The 17,474-nt window shown below is 48.8% G+C and overlaps 1 protein-coding gene across 3 annotated transcripts in view; it reads right to left on the minus strand.

Moving 5' to 3' along the window:
- The window catches only part of TMCC2 (transmembrane and coiled-coil domain family 2), a 35,970-nt gene that overhangs the window by 17,804 nt on the left and 692 nt on the right, over positions 1 to 17,474 (minus strand). For 2 of the 3 annotated variants that reach the window (XM_033092441.1, XM_033092440.1), the window contains one exon: positions 5,165 to 5,707. In XM_033092441.1, coding sequence (XP_032948332.1) covers positions 5,165 to 5,707 — 543 coding nt within the window. Of the gene's footprint in view, positions 1 to 5,164; positions 5,708 to 16,419; positions 17,146 to 17,474 lie in introns of all 3 variants that reach the window. The other variant, XM_033092442.1, reaches the window with a different exon arrangement.

The following is a 17,474-nucleotide window of genomic DNA, read 5'->3' on the forward strand; positions in this document are numbered from 1 at the left end:
AGACATAAATAAGCCAGGGCCACTGGTGCCTGCCAAGATCTGTCTTCTTGGCACGAGCCTAGGGCTAAGGGTGGTCCCTCACTTGCCATTCCCTTGAAGTAAACAGGGGTGCTTATTTACACCAGGGCAGAGAAATCTTGTTGTTCAATAAATCTGGTGGAGCAGTGTACCATAGGACAGGCTGTCCAAAGTCTGCTCTGCTTTAGGTGATGAGCTGAATGCCACTGGTTTCCCCGTCTGGGGCCTGGTGATAACACCTCCATGAGGCCACAAGGAAGCATCTAGTCATGACATCACCTCTCCACCCTCTCCTCCTTGTCCCACCCTAACCTGGTCCTCTCTCCGACCCTGCCTGCCCTCAAAGTCAGGGGTCAGTAGGCTGGCCTGTCAGTAAAAGTCCCCTGGCCACGGAGCCCCTCCATGCTGATCTCCTAAGGCTGCACAGATGCCCTCTGTGAGCTCCCAGCTCCCACCCATGCTGCTCCTCGTCCTCAGGGGGACCAACCACACTGCACAGAAGGGGAAGGGACAAGCAGGGTAAGGTCAGGGGCTAGTCCGGCAGAGCTGACTGTAAACCCAGCCTCCTGTGCTATCCCTCTCCACACACCCTCTAGCTGGGTGCACCCTGCACAGTCCAGAAGGGGCAAGAGGAATGTGGTGACTGACAGTTGGGGAGAAGTTTTGAACAAGCTAAGAGGGAAGCATTGACCAAGCCAGACATGGAGGGAATGCAAGAAAGGGAATACAAGCCTGTGACCTGTTAATCGACTCCCCAAAAGTCTGGGAGCAGGGAGTGAAGGCAGAACAGACAGAAGAGTTACTCGATTTTCCTGACAGTGCACATTTTCTAGGAACTGCTGCTCAGCAAAGAAAAAACAAAAAGAAGGGAAAAAAAGAAAAATAGAGGCTGGGGATTCATCTGCTGAGCAACCAGGCAGCCCAAGTCCACTGCCACTGCATATATGACCAGTGGTTCCTGCTGCAGCCTCCAGGGCCCGGGTTTCCCAGAGGTTAAGTCCATGCCCCAATGGACAACCGCCTTCTCTATTTACCTGCCAATGCTCCAGGATACCAACAAATGATGACAATTTTCTCCATTTCATAGATATAAGACAGAGTAGTTATTACCTTGCTCAGTGTCACACAAATAACAAAAAAGAAGAATGGCGAGGCTGAGATGACAACTTATTTTTGTTTTAAAGGGAACTCATTTAAGACACAACCTTGAAGATAGCTAACTGGGTCTGGAGGGGACACACGAATACCAGACCACATCACCAAGGCTGAGCTGCTGTGGGACTGTGGGCCCCTCTCTGTCTCTCTGCTGCAACACTACTCTCCTCAGGGCTCCAGGTCCCCTGCTTTCTTAGGATGGGGGTGGGGTGAGCCTCTCCAGGACAGCTGAGGAACTTTAGCTGCCTCCAGGGTGTTTCGGTAACTCAACCCCTGACAGGGCCCTCTCTGGTCCGAAAGCCAGCTGGTGCATTCTAAACAATGGCAAGGGGTGTGGGTATTGGGGGAGGCTTATGAATTAAAAATAGATGCTAGTAGTCACCAGGGATCTTGCAGAGAGCATGTGGGGCTGTGTTTACTAGAGAGAGAAGAATACCTTCTATTCATGCCCAGAGACCAGGGTGGAACCACCACAGCTTCTCACACCAACCAATGGCCTCTGGGTCTGGGGAAGTCAGCTGACAGAGCAGGGTTTACTGACGGCTGGGAGACCCCTTTCCTGGGACACAGAAGTACTCCCTCTCCTCAGGACCCCCCAGGGCCACGCCCATCCTTGGGGGAACAGCTCCAGGTCAGGAAAGCTGTGTAACTGAAGGAGAAATGGCAAACAAGAGATCAAGTCACCTCCTTGGGCTGAGGCAAACCTGCTTCCTATGGATCTTGCAAAAAATGGTCCCTAATGGTTTTGGTGACTTCAGATCTCAGTTTGACCTTGTAGACATGCTAGAAACATGGGATCTAGTCTCTCTTCTGCCATGAACTAGCTGGGTGACCTCACGCAAGAAGCCTCCATTCCTCTAGGTCTCAGTCTATCCATCTGTAAAATGGAGATCATAATACCTGCTCTGATACCTTCACAGGGATGTTATTGAGATTAATCAGGCAGTATACGTGACAGCTTCGGAAAGCTGCAAGTTCTCAATAAGGATAGAAAAGAGTCCTAGAAACAACATTTACCCATCACCACCCTGAACCTAGGGAACTCTCCCCCAATCAGCTCACCCAAGAGTCTCCTGGCCTGGTCTTGATTGGCAGCAAGAAAAAAATCCTGCCTGCCCTCCGGATATCTCGGGGGCAGTGTGAAGGCCAAGCTTGAGCCCCATGGAAAAGTCTCGGGAGGAGCTCCCCAGCTGGTGTGCCTGCCCCCGTGTTCCTCAGCGCCTGCGTTCCCAGTCAGCAAACGTCTACAACCCTTCCCAGCTTCCCACGGTGCCCACTGCCCACTCACTCCATATACTCGGGCAGCAGAGACTCCAAAGTTCATGGCCTCCCTACCTCCTCGTAAAGCAGCTGTAGTACCACAGAACCTCACTTAAGAGGATTGCTCTAATTTGATTTTTAAAAGGTACTCAGACTCAGCAGCGAGGGGTGGGCCTGGCTGCTGTTGCAGACACAGTGCTTGGGATGAACGTGCTGCTGGGCCCTTCCGGGTCTCCACTCCACAAGGCCACATTACCCTTCTGGTGATACACCCAGATCTCACTCTTGGAAAAGACTTCTTTGCAGTTGAAACTACGCTTGCAAATAGTCCAATGCCATCATCTTAAATCTATCTATCTATACACTGACAACTCCCAAATGTATGCCTCCAGCCTGGATCTCTCCCCAGGACTCCAGATTCATTGATCTGACTGCTTATTTGGCATTTCCATGTGGATGTTTAATAGCCATCTCAAATGTAACATGTCCAAAACCTGCTCTGATTTCTACCCCAAAGCCCTTGCCAAATAACTGTTCCATTTGCCATATCCCTCCAACTCTGTTAATGGCAATTTCTTCTTTCCAGCTGCCAGGCCAAAACCCTGTGTGCCATCTTTGCCTACTCCCCGTCATGGCCCACATCTGTCAGAAATGGAAGTAGCTCGATCTATGAAGCAAATCCAGAATTCAGCCACTTCCCCTCACCTCCACCACCCCCACCCTACTGCAAACCGCCATCATCTCACCCCTGGCGTATTCCAACAGCTTCCTAGCTGAGCTCCATGCTCCGGCCCTGGCTCACAGCCTATTCTCCATGCAGCAGCAGCCAGAGTGATCTTAAAAGGTGTCGCTTATCGTATGAAACTTAAGTCAAAAGCCCTTTTCCTGGCCTACTAGGCTTTATGTGATCTGCAACCCTCCCAGCCCATCTTTTAAAAACCAACAAAAACCAAACTGCCTCAACCCAATATTGCTGTCCTTTCTCCTCCCCAGACAAGCTACACAAGCTGCCTCCCCTTCCACTATCTCCTCAATACTCTGAAACTGGTTTCTTGCTGGCTACCAGTGATACCCCCCCACACACTTGATACTGCCTATGTACATTTCCAAATCCTGATCTGACCTGTTACCCCTGACACATTTCACTCAGTTGCGTACTTCCTCCTCCATCAAACTTCTTTCTGCTTTTGCTTTGGTTTCCTCTCTCCAGGTTTACTCCTACATATGTGGCTGCTCTGTTCCTCATATGTCAGATCTGTCCTCGGCCTCCTTCTCACTTGATGCATGCCCTTCCAGGGTCTCATCCATACCCATGATTTCAAGCTCAATGCTGACTCCCAGGGCACTAGCCCTAGCCCAGACATCGCCCCATGAACCCCACTGCCAGTTGGTGCTCTGTAGTTGGACAGCTCCAAACCTAACTCATTACTTTCCTCCCAAACATGCTCCTTCCCCCATGTTTTCCCAACTAGAGAATGCCCTGTCCCTAAACTCTGGAATCATCCTCTACTCCTTCGCTTCCTTTGCCTTCCATATCCACATCTCACCTTGTACTGCTGGTTCTAATCGCCAAATGTCTCCTGAATTTGTCTCCTCCTTTCCATCCTCACTGCTGCAGCCGAGACTCCTGCAATAGCTCCTAAAATGGTTTCCTTGACTCCACTCCTGTCCCCCTTCCCGATTTACACATATTGTCTACACTGAGCCCCAGAGGGATCTCCTCCGGGCTAACACTCTTTGATAGCTTCACAATATCCCCAGGCTCAACATGGCAAGTCCTTTTGTGATCCAGCCTCAGCCTGTCAGTCCCACAAAGTGCTTGACACCCCAACCACAGTGAACCCCCAGTAGCTCCTGGCACCAGTTTACTTGCTTTTGTACACCCTACACCCTCCCTCCACTTGCCCCTCCCCCCAGTTCTTCCCCGGCTAAATTATACTCCTTCAAGATTTGGCTCAATGGCTTCCTCCTGAAGGTCTCTGCCAACTCCCCCTCCAACTCTGGCCCCCTCTCTGCTGAAGCTTCCACAGCCTTCTCACCCTATTCTATCCACTCACCCTCTGTCTCCCCTCTCTGTTCAGTGAGCTCTGTGAAGACAGCACCTCTGGCTTGGTCATTATTATAGCACATAACAAGTACTTGTTACATGAATAAGTGAATGAATGTAGAAATTTAGGAAGTACCAAACTGGACTGTCTTCTTACCAAACAACTCTTCCTGGATTCCTCCCCTATCTTCTTTGTTTGGTAATAATACTAAAACTGATACTGTGCCAGGCTCCATTCCAAGTATTTTACATACATGAACCCATTTAATACTATAGCAACTTTACTATTATCCCCATTTTCAATTGGGGAAACTGAGGTACAAAGACGTTAACTGACTGATTCAGCTGGAAAATGGCAGAACCAGGGTTGGTGCTAGTCTGTGTTCTTAACCACTGTCCTAATTGCCTCTCCATAGCGTGTTCAAGGAAAAGAAACCAAAATTAGTAACAGCCTGAGCAAATATAATTGTGAAATAAACAGAAATTAGCCCCTTGGGATTATGTCTTGCTTTTGACTTAGTCTACCAGCTCAGCTTCCCAGGCCCAGAGCCCCGCCCCCACAGTAGACCCAGACCCAGAGCACCGCCCCCACAGCAGACCCAGACCCAGAGCCTCCCCCAGCAGATGGTGCTTGCCTCTGAGTAGCCCCCCAACCCAGAAGGCCCTCATCTTGCCCCGCCTCACCTTGTCCCCAATACCCTCAGCCTCCTCGGCCAAGAGGTACACGTTGCCACCATCGGCCAGCAGCAGGGCCGTGTCGGTGGTGGAAGAGGAGCGGGGCCGACACTGGTGCTGGTGCAGGATGGCGGCCAGGCTGCTGTCCTGGGGGGCCTTGCGGAGCAGGTGGGGGCTGCCGCGCTGGGGCTCAAGGGAGCTGCTCTTTGTGCGCCGGCTGCTGCCCCCGCTGCTGCTGTGCAGGCTGGCACCCCGCTTGATGGAGGGCCGGGAGCGGATCTGCTGCAGCACACGGTTGAAGGCGGTGGGCCGGGCAGGCAGGTCATGCAGGGACATGGCATAGGAGACACGGTGCATTTCGGGGGAACGCTCTTTCTCGTCTGGGGAGTCATGGTCGGACACGCCCTGCTGCTGCTGCTGTTGCTGCTGCTGCTGCTGCTGCTGGGAATCCTGAGACGCCTGGAGCTCCCTCTCCCGTGACCGGCGCCGGCTGTGGAACAGGTGCTTCAGGCCGTGGCCAAACATGGAGCCCTCTGAGAGCTGCTGGATTTTCTTAAGGGGGAGACACGAAGAACCCTGTAAGTACAAAGCTCCCAAATGTCCAGTTGGTGGGGACAGATGTGAGGAGTCTGTTTTTGGGAGATCAGTGTAACTACTACAGTTGCCTGAATCTGGAAGATCCTTATAAATGGCTGGTCACACCTAAAAGGTCATGTCTTGCAGACCCACTTCTTTCATTCCAAAGAAATGCACCCCTGTGGCTCCCCCCCGCCATAGGACACTTTCAATCTACGCATGGGTTCAGGGTGACTGACTGGTCATGAGATCCTTATGGCTAGTCTGGGGCTCAGAGGCACACGCAGGCAGCACTTGGCTCATGAGGTTGTATCTCTCCAGACTGATTCTCCCCCTGACCCCTAGTTCCTTCTTCCTTCTAAGTTGGGTCCTCCTTCAATCTGCACTGACTCCTCTAGACAACCAGGCATCAATTTCCAAAGAGACCTCATTGTGACACTCTCTGGAAACATCAGAGTCATACACTCAAGCTATACTGTTATAGCGGACGCTGTTAATTGCCCACCCAATATCTTTCTTAACAAGTAAACTGCATGGCCTTAATGCACCTCGCTAAAAATTCTTGCTCTTTCAGACTCCTTTGCAGCTAGGAGTGGCCACATGACACAGTTTTGACCAAAGAAAAGCAAGGTAAGAGTTTGTAGGAAGACTTTTGCTTTTTTAATAAAGGTCCTAGCCCTTCCTACTTCTTCCCGTCTGGAATATGGAGGCAACACCTGGAGATGCAGCAGCCACCTTGCCACAAGATGACTAGCATCACGATGAAGGCCTAAACACACACACGTGCACACACGCGCACACGCACACACACGCGCACACGCACGCACGCACACGTGCACACACATGCACACACGCACACACAGTAGAGCCCCAAGGCACAGGGCTGAGAATTTGATGGCCCTACAGAGCTACCAAACCAGTTGTAAACACCTTTCTTGGGATTTTGCTGCACGAAATAAATATATCTTTGTCTATACAATTCTAGTACAATTTTCTGTGATTTGGAGCCAATCTCATTGCTGATATAGTTGGCAATAAAATAAACTTCACTGGAGCTTCCTGGTCAATGAACACATCCACACGACAAGAGGATGGGACACTGCATTTCCTTTGGGACAGAAGCACCTGCACTTGGGACCCCTCCAAACCCCGCCCTATCTGGCTGTTCATCTGTGTCCTGTATAACAAATCAGTAAATGTAATAAATAAACTTTACTTCTATGGTCATACCTTTAGTGCAGTCAGTAATGTGACCACTTCTTGAGCATACATATCAGAACCAGCTGTCCAAATGAGTGCCTTTGTCCTCAGACTAGAACAAACCAAAGAGGCCCTAGCCCCAGTCTGCCCTTTTAACTCTGCCCGCTGAGACTGCCCACCTGCTCCCCAGGCAGGGCAGCTCAAAGAGAGGCAGCTGGACCACCCAGCCAGGGAGAGACAACGTGTGATATAACACCAGACAGCTGCTTCTGTCAGGGAGCTGACTTATCTGGTTAGGCCAAGCCCTCCACAGAGCTTCGGGGCCAGTGGGAGAAGGGCTGGCTCTTGGAGGACCAAGGGAGAACCCACACTCTGTACTCCTAAGCAGGAACTCGGAACCCAGCCATTTGGGGCTCCATGAGCCACAGCAGGTCTTCATCTGTGAGGAACAGCACCTAATCGCCTGAGGCAGCCTACATCATTTAAAAAAAAACATTCCGAAGAATTATACTTAACTGGATTTTCTTTTTTTCTAAAAACAAACTTACACAGCAGAAAACTTAAACCATGTAGAAACCAAGAAAACACCATCTTTAGATCTTCTTAGTTGACCCCCGTCTTACTTTATACCTCAGTGTTGTTTGTGTAGACTGCTGCACTTAAGTCTGGATGTCAAGGATTTTCATATTTCACCTCACTTGAGTCTCACCACAATCCTCAAAGTGGGCGGGACCCTTGTATCACCCATTTTATAGACCAGATAAGTTATATCATCACAACTCACCATGAACTAACAGTTAATAGTTGTCAGTGTGCTTTTTCTCCTGCAGTATCTCACTTGATTTTCCCAGAAACTAACAAAAGCAACAGCACTAACATTTCCATTTTTAGATGAGGAAATAAAAGCTACCACCATTCCTTCTCAAGAATTTAATTCTGGGGGCCAGCCCGGTGGCTCAGGCAGTTGGAGCTCCGTGCTCTTAACTCCGAAGGCTGCCGGTTCGATTCCCACATGGGCCAGTGGGCTCTCAACCACAAGGTTGCCAGTTCAACTCCTTGAGTTCCACCAAGGGATGGTGGGCTGCACCCCCTGCAACTAAGATTAAACACGGCACCTGAGCTGAGCTGCCGCTGAGCTCCCGGATGGCTCAGTTGGTTGGAGCGCGTCCTCTCAACCACAAGGTTGCCGGTTCGACTCCTGCAAGGGATGGTGGGCTGCGCCACTGCAACTAGAAATGGCAACTGGACCTGGAGCTGAGCTGCGCTCTCCACAAGTAAGACTGAAAGGACAACAACTTGAAGCTGAACGGCACCCTCCACAACTAAGATTGAAAGGACAACAACTTGACTTGGAAAAAAGTCCTGGAAGTACACACTGTTCCCCAATAAAGTCCTGTTCCCCTTCCCCAATAAAAATCTTACAAAAAAAAGAAATTTAATTCTGGGGAAGCCCTGGGGACACTAGGCTACACATGCCAGATTTTCCCACAAGAGTCACCAATACCTCTGGGCTAGCAGGACCACCTGAGTCTACTCTGGGTAGAACCAAGACGTCCAAGGCAGACCAAACTGGGGGACACACTCTGCCACAGACTGGGAAGTGCCAGATACCTGGCCTCCAGACCAGGGAGGAGCCAAGATACCCCCGTCCTCCTCAGGCCAAAGCTGATACAGACCTCCCTTCAGGCATTGTGGATGGGGCCAGCTGGCTCTGGCACTTGTCCAGCTGCTTGTGCCAAATGGTCACATTACATATTACAAATTATCTTTCTAGCATTCTATTCCACGTCTCTTTCTCCTTTCCCCATCACTCCTAAACTAGCTTCTCCAACACTGAGGCCAATCTTCTATATTCACTCAGGTAAAGAGTTCCCTTCGAAAGACCTTATCAGCAGTCCTGTAGCCCAGAGGCATTTCCTCTCCTTCAGCCCCAGGAAAAGGGTGGAGGTGCTGTGAACAGCAGCCACCACTGTTTGCCATATTCCTTTGTACCCTAAAATCCTTGGTTAATTTATTTTTAATATTATACAACAACATTTTTCAAAGTACTTTCCAATTTATGCAGTCATTCCTGCCTAATGCTAGCCTACCCTCAGGAAGTAGGGTGTAACACATACAGTAGCAGTGTTTCCATTCTGCAGATGAAGAAACTGAGGCCAGCACAGTTAAGTGGCTCATCCAAGTCACACAGACGAACCCCCAGCTTCTAGTCTAATTGACTTTCACTGGCTCACACACTGATTCCAACAGTAAAGTAGATATGATATTTACCTGTGTCTCAGGACAGTGTCAAAGGCAGAATCAAAACAAAACAGAAATGCCTGGGCTGGGGGAGTTCAGTCCCCTGAACTGTAGTGATGGATCTGCTCATGTCACATGTAGGACTTGGGCAAGACCCTTAGCCCCAGTGGCCTTCATGTCCCACCTCCCCCTACCCCCATTCTGCAGGTGAAGGAAAGCAGGACCTCTGCCCCAGCAGCACTGAGGAGTCTGCTACAGTCTGTGGTAGGCACGAAGGAAAGAATAACGGGGAGAAGGTGCTTCAAATGCATGGGGTTTTCCTCACAAGGTGCAAGGCAGGAAAACAGGGTGACATGGGTTGGGCTCCTTCTGCATGTGGGTGTCAGGGAGGAGATGGTTAAGGAGTTTTGACATAACATGGTGTTAAAAAAAAAAAAAAATCTCAGCACATCCATATAACCAGCCACAAGTTTTGGAAATGAGGAAAACCATGGTGACTAGCTTGAGGGAACTTAGCCACCAACGCAGCAGAAAGCACCACCTGCTCTGACTAACAGGTTCCAGCTACTAAATGTCACTTGCTTTTCCACACTGACTTTTGCTTTTCCCCAGCTGCTAGAAACGATTTTGGTGGCCAAATTAAGCCATGTATTAGGAAAAAGAGGTGAGATGTTTCAGAGTTAGAGGTGGGACACAAACAGAGCTCTTCTGATTCGTAAGAACAAGCAAGAACTGACCCCAGAACTGCCCAGAGGCCAGATGTGAGCCAGAAAAAAGAGCTTCCAGCGTCAGGTGCCCATACATGGGGAGGTAAATGAGGGAAGGTTGCTGTCTCCTCCCCTGAAACTATCTGTAAGGGCAGGAAGGGCTCCGTCTTCTTTGGGTGCCATCATCCTCTCAGGAAGAAAGGGTGGACTAGATGTTTTCTGAAAGATACTTCCTGACAAGGCTGTGGTCTCTGAACAGTTAGGCTTCATCCGTTTTCCTCCCTGGGTGTGGGTTCCCCAAAGAGGAAGTTTGCTCTGAAATCTGCAAACACAGCTGCATGAGGCCAAATGTAAAATGCTTCAGGGTACAGAGTCCTTGCCACCCTCTGATTAAAAATAGCCAATGTCGCTCCGAATTCCTACAGGTCCCTGTGTTCCTAACAACTCTCAGAAAAGCTGAAAGGATCTTAAAGTCACACTAACCCACAGCTAATTATCCTAGCTGGCCGATGACTGCATGTCCCTTCCTCCCACCTGGGTTTGAAACTCCCTTTGCCCCTCCCTCAAAGGTCTGGCTGTAACGGTTCAGTGGGGTGACTGGGTCACCATGAGCCTGAGCCTTAGCAAGCCTAGGTCGCCAACGTTCCTCTATTTATAGGGTCTCTATGGAAACAGGGCCAGCATGAGAGAGCTAATCACTGTAAAAACCCACAGAGTCCTACTCTCGGGATACAAAGTGGATTGCGGAAGTCTCTGACTGCCCTGCAGAAGCCTTGGTTGGGGAGCCTGGGGTTAGCACAGGACAGGAACTGTCATCCCAGGTTTGGCACTGAGGGCCACAAGGAAGAGTGAACAGCTGATCAGGCCTGTCTGGGGTTTCTATTAGAAACACAGTGATAAAGAATTTTGGAATCATTTCTTCTCCAGCATAACAGCTGACCTCAAACCAGGAGCAAATGATTTCCCCAATCCCAATTTTATTTTAATTCCTCGTTTCTTTCCTCGCTTACAGAACTCTGGCTGGAGCCAATGCAAATCAGGAAAGGTGACCTCATCTAGTAGCTCTTTAGGCAGAACAGACTCAACAAACACCAGCAAAGCAGATCGTGATTCAAGTTACCTGCACGGTGTGCCCTCTCTCTGCCTCCCCCTCCAAAGAGCCCTCTCTGACCATCCCAGTCCGTAGTGAGCGCACACTCTGCTTTGAACTCCACAGCTCATTATCTGCAATTAATCGTGTACTGCTTGTAACATGGCTTCTCGTGCTCTCAAACTGTCGTTCAACTTTTTACCGTTTTTTTGTCATTCAGCTTATGGACAGAATCCACAATGAGAATATGAGTGAATAGAGGGCAGGAGCTATACATATATCACCTATATCTTTGTGTCCTTAATATCACCTGGCAGAGACCTCAACACAAACATGGCGATTGCTACTTAATTATGTTTATTTATTTTCTGAGTGGAAACTATCCAAGTCTACAAAAATCTACAAAAGCATCTCTAAAAGATGATTTAATTCTTAGACAACTACTTTTCCAAATATTCAAAATGCTCAGTCAGGCAGCTTTTTCTTCTGTATAACCCAGACCCCTCCTGCTGCATTTTAAACCCTCATTTCTGTCTATCATCTTAGTAACTGCCAAGATTGAGCTGGCTTGGAAGAAGATGAACACAGACCCAGGAGCCCAAATGTGTTTACTGTACTGTATCCACACATGGCTTAGCCAGGGCTCAGGTCCTTACAGCCAGCTTTGTTTTCCAGGGTGGACATCACTCAGTTAACTTGGCTGGAATAAGAAAGCCTTTAACCATTTGGTTTGAAAAGTCAAATATTTTTCTCACACCGTCACAAAACATATCTGCTTTGTTCTAACTTCTTAACATGGAGAGAGTCTTAAGTGTTTGGCCGATAAAGATGGACCCTGTACAGTCAGCCTCATTCTAAGAATGACCCTCCGAGTCTATGACATTTATTAGAGAAGAGATGAAAATAGATGAGTTTTGAGTTGGCCTCCAAGACCACCACCGAGAAGCCAGCTAAGCTTTTTCCCAGCCTGATACCCACACTTTTAAACTTCACCCCCAAACTCAGGTCCTATCAGGTGTTTCAATACCTTGTTGGGGAGAGATTCTTATTAATGGGATTGGCAGTTAAAACACAATTAGAAAAAAAAGACACAATTAGATATACAAAAAGGACATTCTGTGAATACTGAGTCTGCAGTACAGTTCCCGCTAGAACTAGGCAGCTGGGAATTCATCTAGAACCCAGTATGTGGCAGAAGAACAGACAGCGTCCTTTGCCACATGCTTTCCCATCAGTCACGAGTTCCTCCCGAGCCCACGTACAGGGCTGCTCTGAATATTACTGAAGGCAGAAGGGTGAGAGTGGGCAATCCTGGGCCTCAGGACTCCTACCCTCCACATGTTAGGTGCAGGTGGGATAAAAACAGGCGACCTCAGCATTCTCACCATCCTTCACTGAACTATGACCATTCCACTCAAAAAGGACGCTGGTGCTACCAAGAACCTGGCACTTGCCATTTCCCTTCCTCCATTTGGAAAGCCCCACTCCTCTTGTTTGATCATTGACATTCCACCCTTTCTTTAATATCTTGCTCTATGCCCACCTCGCTCAGGACATCTTTCTGATTAACCCCGTATGCTTCTGACTTCATCGCATGATGCGTTAAGTACCCTTAAACTCATGTGTCCTTCAATGGATTACTTGCTTGCAAGTAAGTATTTCATCATGTTTGGGAGCTTACCTGCAAGCGAAGGCAGTGCTTATTGCCAGAGCTAATTTTGCATTTCCTTGTTCTTAGGTCTACCTCAATTCTGCCTCCCCTGATGAAACCTGTTCCGGGCTCCAGCTCCCACCTGAGATTGCAGGAATGTTCAAGACTCAACATATCACTTCTAAAGTAGCACCAGGAACCTTACAGTGCAGCCAGGCCACGGAGAGCCACACTCTACCATCAGAACTTCCCCTCGAGCCCCAGAGCACACATATTCCGTCCTACTCACATTCCTATGAATAGCTTGTCTTCTCCTCCACTGAAAAAGTGGAGAAACTGAGACTCAAAAATTTTACCAAAACCCTAAGCCTTAAAAATAAAAGTAAATCAGGGGCGGCTGGATGGCTCAGTAGATTAGAGCGTGAGTTCTGAACAACAGGATTGCTGGTTCGATTCCCACATGGGCCAGTGAGCTGCGCCCTCCACAACTAGATTGAAGATGAGCTGCCGTTGAGCTTCCAGAGGGGCGGCCAGATGGCTCAGGTGGTTAGAGTGCGAGCTCTCAACAAGGTTGCCGGTTCAATTCCCATATGGGATGGTGGGCTGCGCCCCCTGCAACTAGAGATTGAAAACGGCAACTGGACTTGGAGCTGGGCTGCGCCCTCCACAACTAGATTGAAGGACAACAACTTGGAGCTGATGGGCCCTGGAGAAACACACTGTTCCCCAATGTTCCCCAATAAAACTAAAACAAAAAAAACTAAAGAACAGAAAAACCAGCAGAGGCTTCTTGGGAATGCTAATGTTCTCTTTCTTGATTTGGGCAGTAGGGAGATGGGCTGTCTGTTTTGCTACTGTTATTTAAAGTGGACATATCTTTTCAGATACTTTCATATGCATGTCATATTTCAGTTTAAAACAGTGCCTTTCCCACTGAAGGTGCTCAGTGCCTGTTGACCCATGATTCTTCTCCAGTGGGCTTTCTACAGGAGTGCTGAAGGAACACGGGCCATTCATGGGGGGGGCGGGGGGGCAGGCTGAAGCACCAGCAGGGAGAATCATATAGAATTCAGATGTGACTTTCCTTCAGCTATCTGGCTCCTAATTGCTTTTCCTGACCTTCCTAAATCGGCATGAAGACCAGCATATGATGGGAATGGAAGAACACCAGTCAGAACCCAAGTGAGTCTTGGGTTAAAAGCACATTAAACCAGGACTGGAATAATGGCATTTTAAGCCCCAACCCGACCTTTTTCTTGCAGGAAAAATAGGAATGCTGCTCAGAAATCCCTGGGGAAATTATTCGCAGGGGTTTCGTGAGGGGAAAGAGAACCTCAGGGAAGGCCTCTGGCCAGCACATCCAGAGACTTCCTTTCAGGAAAGGCTCAATTCCTCCAGTTGTACCAGAGTTGGGTGGGGAGAGGTGAAAGTGGGGAGAGAGGTGGTGAGGTCAGGGGTTTCTTCCCCTGTCTTCTGGCTTCTAAAATACATCAGGATAGAACCAGCTGACTTATGCTTAGCCACTCATCCTAGATCTCAGCAATATCTATAACATGCTGTATTTTTAACAGGAATGTATGCTCCATGTTCCTTTCTGCAGTTTTCCCCTGAGCTCCTCCCCACTCCCATTCTCACTGGAGCTGGCTGAGTTTTCTTGCTGGAGAATTCCAGTGTACTTTTGGTCAGGCAATACTCTCTGTGACCAGAAATCCTGGCATGGCATACGTCCCATGTAGCAGGGAATCTGGTAGCAGCAAAGGACTGGATAATGATGACACATGAATCAAGACATAGGCTCAAGGGGTTAAAGAGGAACTGGGGGTGTGACTCTAGGTTATTGGGCTTCTGCTGCAGGAGTGTCTAATGAGATCTCCCCAGGTCATGCCAAGTGCGAGGAGTAGCTGAGAAGGCCCCCAATATAGCTGCATAAGCCTCCTATGGGGCAATGTCCATTTTCAGGTTACTTTTCAGTTACAGTTTTATGTATTTGTTTGTTTGTTTGTTTATTTTTAAGGAGGGTACAACTGACAGTGGCCCATGAGGGGATCGAACCAGCAACCTTGGTGCTATTAGCACCATACTCTAACCAACTGAGCTAACCAGCCACCCCATTCAGTTCCAGTTTTATGATTGCTCTTTTAAGACTGCTGCTTAACTGTTTTTCCTTCTTTTCACTGGCCCGCCCCACCCCATAATCACAAATCCCAGGCTACTGCAGCAGAAATTTACAGTGTAGATTGGGGTGCTCCACAACACTGAAGGACCATGGAGGGAGACCATAGGAGCTCCTGGCACCTCCAACTGCCGCTAGTGAGGGCATCATTCGGATCTCTGGCAAAGACTAAAATTCTCTCCTCTCCCGGCAACCAACCTCAATGGAGGTACTTCAGACAAAGCCTCTTATTTTCTTGTCGTTTTTGTCAAGATGATTTCCCCCAAAGCACTTAATCCATCACAATGCCTAGAGCTGTTACAAGAAAATAAAAGTGGGATTAAGGGACCAAAAGTTCCTATCTCCAAAGTTTAAAATGAAAACAAAAGCAAGCCAGAACTGCTGGTCCTACCTAGGCCAAACACACGTGTGGGGTGGGGAGGTGTTAAAAATTAAATTTGCTCCTTTTTGGTACAACCATCAAGTCTAAAACAGGGGTGATAGCTTCTGCCCAGTGCTAGAGCCAATGACTGAATTTTTCCATCACTAGCAAACTGTGCCAAACACTGGAAAACAACTTTTCCAGCATTAGAGAACATGTTCAGACATACTTCAATATTCCTAGTCCCTTTCCCCAGAAAAAGGCTCAGAAAAGTTGAGTAATTTGCCTGAGATCACACAGCAAATCAAGTTGCGATAGCCCCTAAGCTCATGTCTTGTTCTGAAGTCCATACCCTGTAAACATGTGAGAAAGCTGACAGAGATAAACGGGAAAAGCCCCCCCAGTCTCCCGGTGCTTCCACTGAGCAGGCAGCAGCTATGTTTTTTCCATTTAGCTGCCATCCTGGGTCAACATAGCAGTGATCAACCTTGGTGGTATGTTTTCTTGGGAGTGGGGGGTATGACTCCTTTTCTCAAACCTGGTCTTAATTCTGGTTCAGGGAAGTTCAGTATTTAATATCAAGCGTAGAGTTGTTGCTGTAACTGCCACAACCAGAATGAAGGTGTCACCAGAGAGAGAGACAGAGGTATGATATAGGGTGGAGGGGAATGAGCTTCTTCAAGCAGCTTTATCTACACAGACAGACACTGCAGCCCCCACTCCACAACCAGCTCACCTATCCTCATGAAGGGAACCGAACTGGGAAAATGAATGGAGCTGGCAGTTTACTAGAGCTGTCATAAGAGCTGGAGCATGAGGAGTTTCCAAGGCTGCCCCTCATGGACTCAGAGCGAGGGTCCCATCTGGTCAAGAAATCAGGGTTTTCTGGCCAGACTCAACTGAATCAACCCAGAATGAAGCTGAAGTCTGCAGCAGAAGGCTGGCCCCTACCCACATCAGCATTAAGGACACCCCTGTCCCTTTACCATCTCATTTAAAATAGGACCCACACCTGAGCACACAGGGTGGGCTCAGGGGTGACAGCTGGGCCAAGTGTCCTGTTACAGCCTAGCCAGCAGAGCTCATCTTTAGACATAAGGCTAGTCTCGAACCTCTGAAAAGGGCAGCAGCAGAACCAGAGGTCACATTTGAATAACTACTACAATTTTTTAAAGTACGCACAAAGAGTTAACTGTCCCCCTTCTCACCTCTCCCCAAGGAACACAAACAGGTAACACACACACACAGGTTAAGAGCACACTCACCTGCGCTCTGACTTCCTGACTCTGAGCCGCTCAGGCCAAATGAGGAATGTCATTGGCTTATTCTGGTGAGCTCCTTAGTGGCTGCTGCTATAGGATACAGGCTTTATTTAACATAACAGAGTTCTTTGCTCCCCTAGCAAGACCTTGCACCCCCTCTGGAGAAAATCTCTCTGAGGCATCAATTTCCAGGGTATCTAAGTTCCTTCCTCCGGCTGACATCATGTCGCTCAAGCTGGTGGGGAGCTGGCTTGAGAAGCCTGAGCGTGCAGTCCCTGTGGCAGCTCCAGCAAAGGTGCATTATTTATCCCAGCTGCTGTTTTAATTAATATAGAGACATATTCAATACAGCTCCATAATAGTCCCGGCAACCTCAGGCCAGGAAATAAACAACTCCCAGCTGCCTGTGATAGGCTCTTTCCGCTTCTGGTTCTAACTGCCGGCTCAGCATGTGTGCAACTTGAACCGAGGCCCCAAACCAGCCCAAGCACCAATCGGCCACCTGTCAGTTCTCCACCCTGGGGGTTGGTTCCGCAGGCAGGCAGGGATCTTCAAGCACTGGCTTAATCTCTGGCTCCACCTAACGGCAAGAAATCCACACTCCCCTTTCACAGATGGACAAACTGAGCTTCATCCAGGAAGGTCCCAAAAGGAGGAAACTAAAACAGCAAAGGAAACTAATGGTCCTCTGCTTGGCCTTCCACGCTGTCATTTTCTTCTCCTATCATCCTACAAGAGGGAAAGTGATGTCAACTTTTTAGTTAGCTTCTTGGATTTCTCCAGCCCTTTGTCTGAGAATAGTACTTCACACACATCATTCAAACAATCTCGGATGGGTGAGTCACTAGAATGTCTGCTGAATAATGAGGAATAAACAGAGGCCTGAAATGGAGCTGAACGACAGAGGCACAAATGGTACCTGACGTCCAGCCCAGTGTTCTGGCCCAACATCCTCTCTGACCTTTGCCTGGCTTCCCCATCACTTGTATCCTGTTAAAGCACTTCTGCGTTGAGCGGGAAAAGCTAAGTCACTGGCTAGGCTGGCCAGGGGAGGGTCT

This window comes from Rhinolophus ferrumequinum, chromosome 22 (genome assembly GCF_004115265.2).
Source record: "Rhinolophus ferrumequinum isolate MPI-CBG mRhiFer1 chromosome 22, mRhiFer1_v1.p, whole genome shotgun sequence".
Classification (NCBI taxonomy): Eukaryota; Metazoa; Chordata; class Mammalia; order Chiroptera; family Rhinolophidae; genus Rhinolophus; species Rhinolophus ferrumequinum.